The sequence below is a fragment of the Halictus rubicundus genome, chromosome 8 (genome assembly GCF_050948215.1).
Source record: "Halictus rubicundus isolate RS-2024b chromosome 8, iyHalRubi1_principal, whole genome shotgun sequence".
NCBI classification, from domain to species: Eukaryota; Metazoa; Arthropoda; class Insecta; order Hymenoptera; family Halictidae; genus Halictus; species Halictus rubicundus.
The window spans coordinates 7101974-7117425 of NC_135156.1; the positions used below are offsets into that span (position 1 = coordinate 7101974).

A 15452-nucleotide genomic window follows, 5' to 3' on the forward strand; every position below is an offset into this window, starting at 1 on the left:
GCGTTACGCGCGGAAACAATTAGTCGGTGTAATTGAAAAGCGCCGGAAATTGATATAATTAAATGGCCCGGCTTGAAATTATTTACGTATCGGTGACAGAAGCCTGCGACCGATTGATCGAACGCCTATGTTCTTCCGGTTGCGACTCCGGCCATTGTAAACAAATTTTTAACACGTTCACAACCACGTAAGCTTTATGCATTTCACACTAGTTTTATCCTCCTCGCAGTCGTAGAAACGATCAGCATTATTGATAACAACCGTTAGTTAATTTTACGATCACAATGATTTCTTTATATATGTCGCCAAGGCCTGGATGATAAACGTCGCGGAATTATCCCCACTACCGCAACATAACACGAGTATGTCTCCTGGACGATACGCGACACTGGCAAGACCCGTGTGGTTGACATATACCGAGAATTCACTCAATTAAGATTTGATGGACATTAAGATCGTAGGGAATTATACCATAAAATTTCTTTAGATGTATATTATGTACAATCTATACTAAAAATTGCTAGAAACCTGAATAAATACGTTTCTGTTGTCTTCATGAAACAATGTAAAATGGTCGCACTTGTAAATTTAATGTTGAGGGAGTATTCCAGTAAAACAGATCCAACAAATCGATTTCGTTTTGTACAATAGAGATTATTGCTTTCCTTCACTTCACTTTAATTTAACAATTTAATCAAAATTTCATAGACTTTCTAGAAAAAGCGTAGCACGTATGTGTAATTTGTTCATGGTAATATTATATAATTATTTAATTGTCCTCAATATTGTTAATTTATCTATGTAACTGAAAACATTAAATGGCGTTTGGCTAATGATATTGTAAGTTTCTTTCGAAATTATATTGATTGAATTTATTCAATTAACCCAAATTCAGTGAATGAGTAATCCAATAACATGAAAATGAGTATCGCCCTGAAATAATAATTAACGATAATTATACCAAGTGGTCTTTGTAATTAACAATTTGTAATTAGAACTGTAGGGAAACATGTATTGCTTCTTTAATGAGGCCATAGAACAATTTAGCAGATTCGATTGAAAGTAGTTTATTATCGATTATGATTTATTTATACGTTAGCATTCAAGCTTCCGAGCATAATGTTTACGGAAGAATGTACGAGAAAGCGAGGTTATACTCTTTGAATCTTATACTTTAATTAACACGGGCGACTTGACGCAAGTTGTTGAACTCAGAAATTAACCGTTATGAAAAGTAATCTGCTTTGAAGATTTCTTTGATGTCTGTTTTAATAATCTTACGCTGCAATTTCACGCTGCAGTGAATTTGCTTATAATAGTTATAACTGAATTGTTCGTGCACTCGCTCACCCACTTCCCTTTTGATGCTTTTGCCGACGATCTCTCTTAATTAAATATTTCCGATTACTTTCTTAACGCAATCTCACGGAAAATAATATTCCATAAAGCAACAGGACAATTGTGTTAGACGAACAATTGTACGCTAATATTTGCCTTCAAATTAGTACAGTTGATTTTCAAACTTTTACATTTTAAGATTCCTCAAGTATTTAGAAATTCTTTTTTAAATCAATATTATTTATTATTTCGGTAGTGTAGTAATGTAAAAGCATTAAAAATCGTATAAACTTCTGTGTCTAAAAAAAAAAAATTAAACAACTTTGATTTTATATTTTCTTCTCAGCAAACCTTGAAATATAGTTCTGTTGCGATATTCATATCGGAAAAAAATATTAGCAAAAGGTTTGCATTATTTAGTGTCTTCGATTCGTTTCCGCTGTAAGTTTCGACTGAAAAATCAAAGAAAATCTTCCAAGACGTGCCTCGATCAGCCGCGGTGCACAAAATCTTCGAAATCATTGCATACGATCGACCAGATAAAATAAAGAAAATCAAAAAAGTAATCCTGGTTCCCTTGTTATTGTTCTCTCGGCGAAGATACAGTCTCGAAGTTTGGTACACGAACGTTTTCTCTTGGTAACCTATCGAATTGTCCAATTTGGTTTAAGTGCACTTCTGACCTCCTTATCCGATCGCATCCTATCGAGGATGCAATATGTTATGCATTGAACTCTGCATAGAAGTCTGCATAAGATACTGTACAACAGCGAATCGTCAATAATTTATGGAATTACACCAAAAACTAGAACGTCTCGGTCCTTCTTTCCTGGTCTTCTGGTACATTTAAACATTGCATTTAACGTTAAACCGTAATAATATTTCCACTTCGGTGCTATTTCAATAACTTATGTCTCTAAGGCAAAAAGGGCGTTGTCAAATAAATGTAAGACGATTCAGAATATAAGGAATCGAAAATTCTTTGAAAATCGACGAATTAACATAAATTCCTCAATTAAAGAACAGTATCTTCTAGCCGATAATTGTCCGCGGCTAGGCCCGCGTTTTGGACAATTATCGAGTAGACGCTGTTTTTCTCAAAGAGCCGTAAACTTTCCAAGGTTTTTGTCGGGAATAGTTTTTATTTTTTTACATCGGTTAAAAGTGGCGGAAACCGTGCATTTAACTTTCAAAGGTAGGAAACTTTCGAGCATTAAAATGCTTCTCCCGGATCTAATGGCGGCCCGAACGAGAGGTTTCCAGTTGTATCGTTAGGAGGATACAAGCCGTAAGCAATTTTGCGTTTCTTTCTTCCTTCAAACTTCCATTTCAACATGGAAGCTGAACCGGCCATTCACCGATGCGGATAAGAAACCGTTGCACGGCTATGAAAAGTTCTCCTCGAGATGAACTTAAAACATCCACGGTGTGCGCCGCCGGGGGCCCGAGATCCCTAATTTCGCGAAATTAATATCTCTCACCTAACGTCCTTCGCCTGCCATCCCCGTTACACTTGACGCTACGAGCTATACGACTTCGCGAAAAGTCCTCTTCATACTTTGACGTTATACCGGACGCGTAAACATCGCGTTATTTTCTCGCAGTGCTTTATTAAAGGAGAAAGTTAAGTCTTCCTTCAAAAGATTCTTCCTGAAAGGCCGGCGGACACCGATTCCTTTTTCCCATCGTGCTGTAATAACCGGCGGTAGTAGACATTTAATTTATTAACACTGGAGCTACTGTGGAAATAACTAATTCCGAGCTTTTTATACAAAATCAAAAAAATTTCCTGTGATCTCGAGAACTGGATTTATTCAGTAATTTACAACGGGAGATCTCCTTTACGGTTTTAATCATTGAAAAGAACCAGCTATTATATCAGATGTTATTAATTTCTCCCGAAGTTTATTTCGTTACATTTAATAACACAACAAAACATTTAATATCCGAAAGCCATGTAGTGATGGTTAGGGTACAGTTCTAAATGAAATGTTCAATCAGAACTTATAAAATCACTGAAAACGATTGTTTGAGCGTTATAACATGTTTTTATTCGAACAGGTTTCTACAAAATCTTTGCGAAACGCGAATTTAACGTTTGAGCGGCACTTATATATCTGTTGGAATATTCTACCTTAGGATTAACATTAATTTTTATTTAAAAAATTTTTTTAATTTTTATGGCATTGAAGTTGTAATTTTCTCGTTGAAAGATGAACAGGAAAAGGCTCGGCGCGATCGCTATGGCGCACAGTGGTCTAAAACGCGAAATTTAATGACATTCTTACATGATTGTGTAGAAGAAAGTATGCTGGAAATACTTCATTTTGTAAAATTCTATGATCTCGTATGATAGAGAAGATATTCCTTGCGAAGTCTTAAGAGTTTTGAAAATTTTCTACATTGCATTTGGCATTACATGTTTAATACATTATGAATAGTAATTTTTAATCGACAATGATAATTTACAGCTTAAAGATAAACCTTTCATTTAAAAAAAAATTGGAAGGAAAATATTAAAAAGGATCGTCAGGGCATCTCAAAGAAGAAAAGCAATTTTTTCCATGAGGAAGGCTACATTCAAAACTTCCAACTTTAACCGTTTATTACAGTAATAGTATTTATTAAATTTTATTAATTTTTTAATTTTCAAGATTGATGCATACTTAGAAAGCAATAAGCATTCAACATAAGTCAATATGAGACAGTTGATTTTTTGGCAAAATGTCACTAAATTTCATGTTTCAGACCACTGTGTGGCGTGCCGATAAATTTAGGCGAAACGATTAGCACGGCCTCGGTGCTCCGCACAACGCCGAAAAATCCCATGACTTGTTGCTTGACGGCGAAAAGTAATTTCACGCAGATCCGCCTGCTGACACCGGGATTTTTCAGGTAAAGAGAGTACCGGTGACTTTCAAACAGACGCTGGGGGAGAGTTGATCGCAGAAATCAAACAACCTGTGGAGGGGCCGATGAATTTAACTGGTAGAGAGTCAATACCGGAATCAAACGTCGGTGTAACTTTCATCGTGTTGGAATTTTAAATTATCCCGCCCCGACCGCGACCAGGCGGTCCAAATTTTTCCCCCGCGACTTTCCTGTTTGCCGTCAAAATAATCCGCCTCGAAGAAGCGTTGCTTCAACTTCGACGGCAAATATTTGAAGTCTCGCGGAGAACGTGTCTTGCATTTCGCCCGCCGGCTGCGATAAAACGCTCCCTCGATTGGGGTTAATTAGTCATCGACTTTCGCTGTGCCGGCGCTGTCGTTTCGGCCACTTATTCTCCGCACAAGGAAAGTACGGTAATGCCTCGATATACGTGACACAGATGCGCACGATATTTGTGAAAATTTATCCTCGTTACTGCGAGGCACACCCCTTGGGCGGCCCAGAAGCTCGATATCATTCAGAAGGTCAAATACTAAGACAATATTAGTCTAATGACAAAATCAGTTTTTGTTTTTAATTATTCCTCTGCGAAAATTTTGCCAGCGAATTCGCGACATTTGTCTGATTAGAACGATACCAAACATGACATACATCGGAACATATTTGCTTGTTTAAACCACGATTCGGTAGAACCTCGATTATGCGAACCGATCGTGTCTGGATTATTTCACATGCGAACAAGTCTAAAGCGACCCATATGCAACATAATTTATTGTATGTACAAATCAGTAAAGATTTAATCTAGCACCGTCGCTAGGTTGCTGTTCTATTATCCAAACACTGATTAGTTCGGATAACGGAGGGTTCTACTATAACGTGCATTAATTGAGTAAATATGATGCAAATTGCGTCGTGTTTGGACTCATTTTAATCGGAAAAATGTGGCGAATACGTTGGTGGAAGTTTCATTAAAAAAAAATAATAAGAAATAACAAAGTCATCTTTCTACACATGACATCGAGAAATTACTGTAGTAATTTGTCCTAAAATATTCATTAACATATCGCTATAACAATAACTGATAAAGTTGACAGAGAAGTAGTTTAATCTGACCTTGGGAAAGATATGCGATTGAAATTAGCGTCCACGGTGCATATTTCTGTGCGTGCGGTGAATCAATTCTTTTACATTACACGCGGCGAGGTGGCAATCGCGCGAGAGAAAACAAGTGGATCGCTAAATGTCGCGTTTGTTCTCGATAATTGAATATTGTATTAAACCCAAGCGGCCTCATTCATTTCCCTGTCCCGGCGTGCTCGTTTCCATAAATTCTCGGTCGACTCATAATACCTCCCCGTAGACAGATTCGCGTCCAATTTGATTAAATCCTGATTTCAGATGTTTTCCAACGTAACAGCAGCGCCGCGTACAACGGGAATTCCTTTTCCCCTATTAACACCTAATTTCGAGTTAACCGGTCAGCTCGCTGGAAAATTATTCCTCCATTCTTTTAACGTATTCGCCGAGCATAAAGAAGTTTCCTTTAAGGCTGCTTACTCATTTGTAGCTTTTCAAATCTTGCCTGAGCGCTTCCATTTACCTCATTGCTTCTGTTTCCCTTCGTCGTCCGCTACAATTAAGGAAACTGGCTGGTATAACATTAAAACGCAACTTGCGAACAAAACTTACGGAAGTGTGCCGTGTTCCCTGTGAAATATAACTGAATATCTCAACGCGTGCATTATCTTTAATTTAATTGTCCCTGAACGTTAATTAAATGGACGCGGGGTAACGAACGTTAATGGAGCATAAATTTCAAAAATATTATTTGTATATTTAAACGGTGCAAGCAACATTACGTCGCTGAACTTTACCGAATTAAAATTCATTTTTGAACTAGTTTAAATCAATATCAGTGAAGAGACAATACAAATTTTTGATTTTTAGTAACTCGAGAAGGAATTCTAGCTTGTGCATTACTTAATGAATTAATATCGATCACAGTATTGGATATCCGAGAACGAGGTCGTTAGATTAATTTGATTACTTTTCGTTTATCGAATAGACGTGGTACATGGAATGATGATTTACGGCTGATAATAAGCAATATTTCTCGCTGGTCTGGCTTCCTTAGGTATTTCGTATTTGCACGAAATCATAGCGGCTATATCGGTATATTCGCAAGTACGTACATAATTTTGCAAGTTCTTGCAGAAAGGCTTGACTCGGGGAAGCAACTTCCGCATAATTTGCAGGCCCATCTGCTACCACCACCATGTAAATGCTGCCACCATATTACTTTGCTTCGAAGATAACTGTAAAGTTGCTCGGCCCGCGCGATAAAATAATTTAAAAAATAATAGCCGACCACGGGGAACTTCTTTTTTTTTCTCCTTCGAATATCAAGTTCCGAGTAACGCTTAATATTTATTTTCTTCACGGCGGAACAAAGTTGGTAATTTTTATAAACAAAGGCTATCTGCAAATTGAATTTCGTATTATTTCCTTTGAACGTAGCTTCAATTTTTTACATTAACTGTTATTACGAAACTTGTTCGGTGTAAGAGGTCGGCCGCTGGGTCGAAACAATTACGTAAAATTGATCGCGTAAAAGTTTTAAAAAATACGTTTCATTTTGAAACTATTTCCAAGCTGCACGGGAATTAACCGAGAAGAGTTACCCGGTTTCATGCTGTCCCATAAATAATTAAATGTTTCAACAGTCTCGTTTCATTCTTGATAAAAAGTCAGGTCGACCTTTAATACTAGAAGCTTTAAAGTTCACCCCCCCCCCCCATACATTGCAATCAACAGCATTTACGTCCGAATTATACAAAGATGCATTTTACGTATGTAACGATACGTTTAATTTTTTTAAAAATTTTCACGAAGACATTATTGTTTCACTACCAGCATAATAAAACAGAACAATTGATCAAATGAATTCTGAGAAATTTGAGGCTGGGTTTATTGATTTGATTTTTAATAAAACCTAATAGACAAACTTATTTTACTGAACTGGACGAACAAACTTTCTCTATTCAATGAATCAGATAACCTTACTCTACTGACTCTATCCAAGGAACTTACTCTACTGAACTTGTCAGACAAACTTAATCTACTGTTCTGTCATATAATCTTATTCTACTGGATCTGACCATCTTATTACATTTATTTACATTTATTTACATTTATTGTACCGAATTCGTCAGACACAGATTCTGCCAGAAAGAATCTCGCGCATCGTTGACAGAATACAGTGATTTCTCTATATATGTCGCCAAGGTCTCGATGATAAACGTCGCGGAACTCTCCCCACTACCGCGTATTCCCCGCGACGGGCCCCGAAGCTTGACATATATCGAGAATTCACGGTATGCTTCATTTAGGAAAAAGACACAACTTCGGTAATCAAAAATCGAACTGCTTGCCCGCAATTAGAGAACGCCAGCCCGAAAAGGGCCCGGTATTTCCTATACTCGCTCCGGCAGAAAGACGACGGCTGGAAAACCCGGGAACTTCAAAGCCATTGAACTATTAGCTCCGCGGACCGTGGATCGCTTCGGCTAAAAAAAAAAAAAAAAGAAGAAAAAGAAAGCTTTTTGCCAGCGTAGAGAGAGACCGGTCGACCGGCTAAACAGTTTTCAGGTAAAAGTTAGTTCCCGTGAAAGCGCGTGGACCGGGTCTCGCTGTTCCCACAGATAGAATTCACTTTCGCGATCGTATCGTGTCTAGCCGGGGCTTTTTGTCGACATCTGGTTTGCTTTTTCGATGACACACGGGCATAACGGCGGCCAGGGGCGGCGATATAATTCGAACTTTTCCTGTCGGGGCGACACGTGCGCAATTTACTTCGGGCAGATCGGTGCCGCGCGAGGCCGGCCCTGGCCACTCGGCCCCTGGTCTCGGGTCCCCTGCAAAATAAAACTTGCCCTGCCACCCCACGCAATGAAACACAGAGCACGCGGCGGCCACTGGCTCCGGGAAAACGTCCGGCATTATCGCGATAATGCAGCGTCGTCTTCTGCCCGGCGGCAGCACGCGGCGCGGTGTATCCATTACTATTACCTTTTTTATTTTCATTGCCGTACGTGTGGCCGCCGCGGAATATCCACTTTCGAACGTTGTGTACCCCCGTGTCTCCGATGGACGATCGTAAATTCTTCGGTACGCCCGGGGACGTTAATAGCCCGGACAGAAATCGAACGACCGATTTTCCGATCGCTCGCCGAAATTATTTCCCGATAATCGCGCCCGGCCGGCGCGGCGGAGCTGCGAAGAATTAATTGTACGACTCGTACGACCGGGAAAGATAGGTCGCTAATCATTAAAACAGCATGTACCTCGCTGCACACCGTGCGTCAAAAAAAAAAAGACCACTTCCGAGACTGGTGTACCGAAAAAAATTCACCCTCATTTTCGCAATTCTACCGGGTGGTTCACGGGAAACAGGCCACCTAAATAGCTCCGTTAGGCTTAGAGATAGAAGAAAATGTTACAGAGAAAAGTTGTACTCTTAGAAGGGGCAAATATGGTGATGGAAAAAAATGTTCCAATAGCAGTGGTTTTCAAGGTTCTTCGAAGGTCATCAATGATTTTTAAATACCACCATATATTTCTTACTTCACAGTATTGTAGCTGATGTCATGACAAATTCGACGATGTTGTACACTATTATCTTCAAATGACCTTGGACTTGAAAATTCATGATAAACCAATGATAACTTCAAAATGTACAATCGTTTCATTTGAATTAAATTAAATGTTCGAAATTATGACCTTGAGCAGTAACACTAACATTTAAACGTTTTACAAGGCAATCAATTGTACTTTCAATTGTTTCTGTTGGAATTGATCTACAGGACCTAATTATTCTTTTTTGCATGTTCTCTGCTGTAGTCGGTCGATGACAAACAAATATTTTCAACAAAAGTTGAACAGTTTTCGATTGGCTATACATTGCAATCGAAAAAAGTTCGAAAAAATTTTTTTTTTTAGTATCGTCAAGGCCATTCTTTTAAATGGCACTTTGTATTTTTCAATTAACAGTACTATAGCCCGTATCAAGAAGAATTCAACGACCTAGTATACCATGACCTCCAGATGACCTTGAAGGCAAAGAAATGAGTAACGAAAATTATTGAATATATTGTGCTGCGGATAGATTGAACAATAAAAAATAGATCGTCTATCGACTGACCGATTTTCCGGTCGCTGCCCGATATAATTTCTCGATAATCGCACGGCCGTCAAAGCTTGCGAAGAATTAAACCCTTTCCTCTTTGACGATAGATCCCAGAATTACTGATGAGCGCGATGCGGATTGCTAATGTCCCTCAAGGGAGTTCAAACTTACCGCCCTTTGTGTCTTCGAGGAGCTTTAAAGCACCGGTTTCATTAAAACTATGAATCACTGGACCGTTCATCAAATTCCATTTGTTCGTTATGCGCGTCTTTACACCTTAATCATGGCAAAAAGTATTCCTACCGAAGTATTGTGTGAACAATTTAAGTGCTCAAAATGGACGCACTTCGGAATACAAAGAGTTAACACTAGGTTCACGGGACCGGTCAAAATGGCGAGTTCTAATAATATTTTTAAGTCAAAATTATTAATATTCTAAGGACGCATCACACATGAGAAATTATTTAGCAAATTTATTTCTTTGGGTATATATTGTTTTATAAATATGGCTAAAAATGTGAGTAGCACGTTCTTGTTAGTTTTATAAAGTAATGTCGTTTTTAGTGTCCCGTAAAACTATCGTTAAACACGATCCAAGAAAAATAGACACAGTTGAAAATGACACTGAATGTATACGTAAATTTTAACACTAAACCTACCACGGTCAAAATGGGGCAATCACTGAATTGACTTCTTTGTTTATACACATATTATAATGAAAATCGTACAAAGTTCAAGTAAATTCAATCTTCTCCCTTCTATAAGACGTTTCATTTTTACATGTTTTGTGCTTGGTAGGTTTAGTGTTAAGAAAGATTTTGTCTTTCTCCGAGTTTGTCGTACAATTTGTTGCTCCGCGAGAGAGGTTGCGGGCCGTTCTTTTTCTACGATGCGATTTGAGTTTTCATCGCGAACAGAGATGCGAAATTGCTGGGAAAAAATATACGGTTTAAATTAGAATTGACCGTAAACGCGAGATGCGGAAAAAAGGAGCAGGTGCGGCCGAAGGATTCGATTTAGAGCTAATGGAACGTGCATGTCACAGAGTTTCCTCGAAGGGAACCGGCGCAAAAAATATCGGCAGTTACATTTGTGTACGCTTTTAGTTCGGTATCGTTCTGTTTCACGGCATTTCCAATATTATTTTTCTTGCTTTTCCGAAAACAAACAGGTAGTTCTCGAAAATATACGAAAATAAACAGTAACGATTCGTCTTACAAACCACGATCTTCTCGAAAATTCCTTTTAAAAATACAACCTCTTTTTTCTTTCTAACATTGAAAATCGTTAGGTCTCCGAGAACGAAATTAATTTATTCGTAGAACTCGCGAAACGAATGGGAAGAAGCGAAGCAATGGAGGCTTGCCCAATTTTTTATGTACATTGTGAATGGAGATTTTTTTTTCTCCACGATTTTTAGCGCGAATGCATCACGCACAGTTATTCGATTATCCGCGCCATTGAAACGTCCTGTATGCTCCGAAGTAAAACAAATGCAAATAAAAATTGCAATAAAATAGAGTGTTGTCTACGGCGTGTAAATTCGGCGGCCGCAATGAATAAAATTTCACAGTTGCTTTTACAAAAATAGCGTCGTAGCTTGCCCGCGTTCGAATACGTTCGAACCGACCGAACAGTCCGGAAATCATTGTCGGACATTAAGCTTTATCGCCCGTGCTGGCTGCACTCGAATGTATTCGCCAATTTGTCTTATGCCAATAAGCCTGCTGCGGGAAAGACAAATAAAACACGGCGGATTGAAAGTGAAAAATAAAGCAGCGACACAACGGACAGAGAGAAAAAAGAACGGATTTCAACATCGGCCAACGAAATCTTCTTAATCTCGAAATCTGCAACTCTATAAACATTTAACGAAACTAAATTTCATTAAAATCATTTTTTACTTTCGTAACTTTGGATCAGTTTTCATTTTTCTATGTTCATTTTTCGCTGCACGAGAAAATCGTTTTTTAAAGTTAATTATTGAACACGGTGATTTACATTCCTTGGAGGGAGCAGTTCTTTGCTAAGGAATTTAAAATTCTGACAGATAAGTGAATCGTATTCTACGAGTCTGCGAGTAATTAGCAGACTGCGGATTTTATGCATTTATGACAAAAATGGGTAAGCACAATTTAAAGCAGTGGAGATATTAAAAAGATTTCAGGGCACCAGCGCATTGGCTTTAGCTTAATAAAATAATTAGAAGGAAGAAGACATTTTTATTTCGCTCCTGTGTCTTGCAATCAATGCAAATATTTTTTATTTTGGATAAAGATCCGCAGTCTAATATAATCAGATTGAAAAGTTTCCTGCTTTATTTTTATAAAATATTGAATGGGTAACCGCTTTTTTTTATTATCGAATGGAAATGAAAGAATAAATGAGATATTACCTGGAATAAAATTTTTCATTGGTGGGGACCGTTTTGTAGTTTCGTAAGGATATTTATATTGAGTCATGCGATGATCAGTAGAATTAGTTTGTGCTTCTTTAAGGACGATTGAAGTCAGAGCCGTCCAATGTCTCCGTTATATAAATATCGTTTTTTCTTTTCCAGCGACCGAGAAGAATTTCGAACTTGTACATAGAAAGAAAACCATTGACGATAAGGATGGAGTCGAGATAACGTGCATAGCAGAAGGACTATATCCAGAACCCACCCTGGATATATCCGTCGAGTAAGTACTTCTCCAACCTCTCAACCACTATACTAGGCTAAACTATCCAATTTTCTGATATTTTTGAAATCTTGGTACACCTGGACCTTCGTTCATTTGTTAACCAATATATAACTCGATTACAAAATTTGCAATCACATGCAAGCATTCTGACAATCAAACTAACCCCTTCTAAATTTTTTTGAAAAAACTAAAACCTTTTAGACCCATAGAAATTCTACATTTTATTTTCAAATAAAAGATCATTGACAGTTTTTTATAAACTATATGCATAGTATAATAAATAGACTGCGGATTTTATGCGCTTACGGACGAAACGAAATTGTAAAAGCATTCGAATAATTTAAGAGAACTGTTCACTTAAAATTCCATTTCTAAAATTTTGATTTCGCACGAAAATCCGCCGTCTACCGATAAAGTGTTAGCACAATTATATCCTCCTGAATTAAAGCAAAATTTAAAAAAATTTTAAATGTGAAAATTCGATTCAGATTACAGAAAATAAAATGTTAATTAGTATGTCACGAGAATAGAAATGTTTTTATACGAAACCTATGGCGAAACAATGTATTTCGAACCGCGTACGTGTACAATTTTGCAGATGTTACCAGATTTAAGTAATTATTGTTTAACGTACACACTCTGAAGCGTTACGTATGTTTTGTTGTCTGGCATTACGGTTTCGTATCGCGTAATATCTAGCAAATATCAATTGTATGCGCCACTGGCGAAAACACGGACAAAAGTCGTCCGATTTTAGCACCGGGAACTTCTCAGCGATAACAACGAATCCTGTGAAACTGTTCCGCAGAGCTGTTATCTGTAATAATAAAACCAGAAACACAATGCGTGGACAGCGGCGTAGCAAAGATTAAACCGCAGTGAATAAATATTATTATTATTGTTTTACACAATTACCAACACCTCTAAACCACCGGACAAGCGTGCAAAATCGCGATACCGAATTTCGTTCGAAAAAGACGCTACTATTATTATACATTTGCTATGGTACACACAATTCGTAATACCTGCGCTTTTTTATTGACAATTTAGTACAAAAAAAAAGCAAATATTAGGAACAAAATTGTTACGACATAATACTTTATTAAAGTTCACTTCGTTACATTTACTGTAAAAAGTTCAATACTTCCGAAAAGAGACGAGCTAGTAGAAAAACTAAATTTGCAAATTCCCGATGCACGATTTAAACACGCAAATTGAACACTAGAACTACCGCAAAATGTCAAAATGAATTGCTCCTAATTTTTTCTTTCAGAAATGTTGAATTTATAAATATGTTTCCATGATAAAATTTTTCAATAAGCTTCTCCATCGAAGTGGATATTTAAACGGAACTGGAGCGAAATTTAATTAATTAAAATTGTTGCTGTTACCAAGAAAATCGACTTAGAAAATTGATACCATACACACCGCCGATATTCTTGTGCTTTACAGTAAATGAAAAATTCAATTCCGAAAGGGAACGAGCTAGAAAATTTCATCCTGCTTTTTCGATTTTATTTATTTTTTCTTTTTTTTTACCGCGTGGACTCTCTCCGCTCTTCGGAACCACTTTGCGAAACACCCTGTAGAGGCCATGGTGAAAATGCCACGGTCAGAGTGGATCCGAGCATTGTCATCCGCACGATTACTCGAACGGTTGGCGTCGCGATGGTTAAAGGAGAGAATCGCATGTCCCCTGTTTCAGGGCGGAACAGCCTGTATCGCATGATGTTTCCTCTTTAACGCGGCCGTGATAATTTTGCAAACGTCGCTTCCATTGCAGGGGTGTTCCGGAAAAGCAAACAGCGAAGCCCACCGTTACGATGCGTAACGATGGACTGTACGATATCTTATCACGAACGGCCTTACTGGACGAAGATTTACCGGAAGCAGCGATTGTCAAATGCTTGCTCGGTATACCGAAGGCGAACTACAGCGCTTCCCACGAAACCCTCTACTATCCCGGTTAGTATAACGTTATTTTAATCTATCCTATCTATCTTTCTCTCTATCTCTTGTAAGCCCCTATCTTTCTCTCCGGGTAGAGCCGGAAGTGTTCTGCGTTCAATATTCAACGCGATGAAAAGGGGGGGTTGGGGTAAGGAGGGGAGGGGGCAACACGAAAAACGGGTCGCCACTCATTAAAACGATATCTGGCAAGCCCTACGCCCATCGACATTAACTTTATACTTACGAGCAAGGTGCACCGAGTGTCTCTCACTCTGATTGAGCTCGGGGAGTTTCGGGTGCGCCCGTTTATTACATTGTTCAACAATATTTTAACCCTTCGCACTCGAAACTATTTTAACTCCAAAACGAAACGTTTATTCCGATCTAGAATATTTCCCTTCTACATATTTTTCTTTTCACGTTTTACATACGAAAATGGTGCAATTTACTCGTACTATACTGAAATGTTCAGTAATTTGTTGAACACAAACAAATTTAATAATCTAAAAAATATTTTGAATAATGATACAGCAATTTTTAGCGACGCCTTACAGACGCCATTCGAGTGCTAAGGGTTACACATCGATCTCCTAAATGTACAGTGTTTACTCTATATATGTCCCAAATGCCTAGCCGATAAAAGTCACAGAACTATCCCCAAGAACCGAGTCCTTTTCTACGTCCAGCGTGGATCCAAGAATAGTATCTCCTGGCCGATATATGTCCCCGGCTAGACCCGCGTTTTGGACACGAATCGAGTAAACACTGTATTACAAAATCGCTCTAAATGTCCTTTTTTTTTAGCTGAATAGTAAAACTGTACAATTTTATGCTTTCATTCGTGTAATCGCAATTTTTTCGGATAAGCTCGAAAACAAAAAATTTACCCGATTCGATCGGACAGTTTTTATCGAACGAGGGTAAACTTTATAAGGATCTTTTGTACAAAAAAATTCGTAGATTTATTTATATTATACAGTCCAAGAAAATTAAACTGTGTTCTCGGACTTTTCCGAGAAGTAACAACCACGCTTTTCGCCGTCGATTATTTTTTTTCTTTTTTTTTGGAAATCTCCCGCAGAATGGACAGAAAACAAAGAAAGAAAGAAAGAAAGCGGCGAAGGAGTACCGATCAGTGACGCGCGGAATAGAGAGGGTAACGTCGTTTTCTATTCAATAATGTCGACGGTTTTCAATGTCAATAACACCGGAACACACCGTCTTTTAATCTCGAGAGTGCTTAAAATATCATTGTTGCGGACTGGCCATTGGATTGCTTCCCCGTTCCAGTGTGTAATGTTCTCTTCTACGTGTACAGGTTTTCAGTGCGTATAAACAAGGCATGTCAATAACAAATTAAACGGCATCGACTGTTAGTAAATTCAGATTGTGACGCGTGCACA

At 38.2% G+C, this 15452-nt stretch overlaps 1 protein-coding gene across 2 annotated transcripts in view; it reads left to right on the forward strand.

Annotated features, from left to right (window-relative positions):
- The window catches only part of LOC143356453 (uncharacterized), a 546949-nt gene that overhangs the window by 515522 nt on the left and 15975 nt on the right, over positions 1–15452 (forward strand). For both annotated transcript variants that reach the window (XM_076792160.1, XM_076792161.1), the window contains exons 3-4: positions 11976–12096; positions 13883–14064. In XM_076792160.1, coding sequence (XP_076648275.1) covers positions 11976–12096; positions 13883–14064 — 303 coding nt within the window. The remainder of the gene's footprint in view (positions 1–11975; positions 12097–13882; positions 14065–15452) is intronic.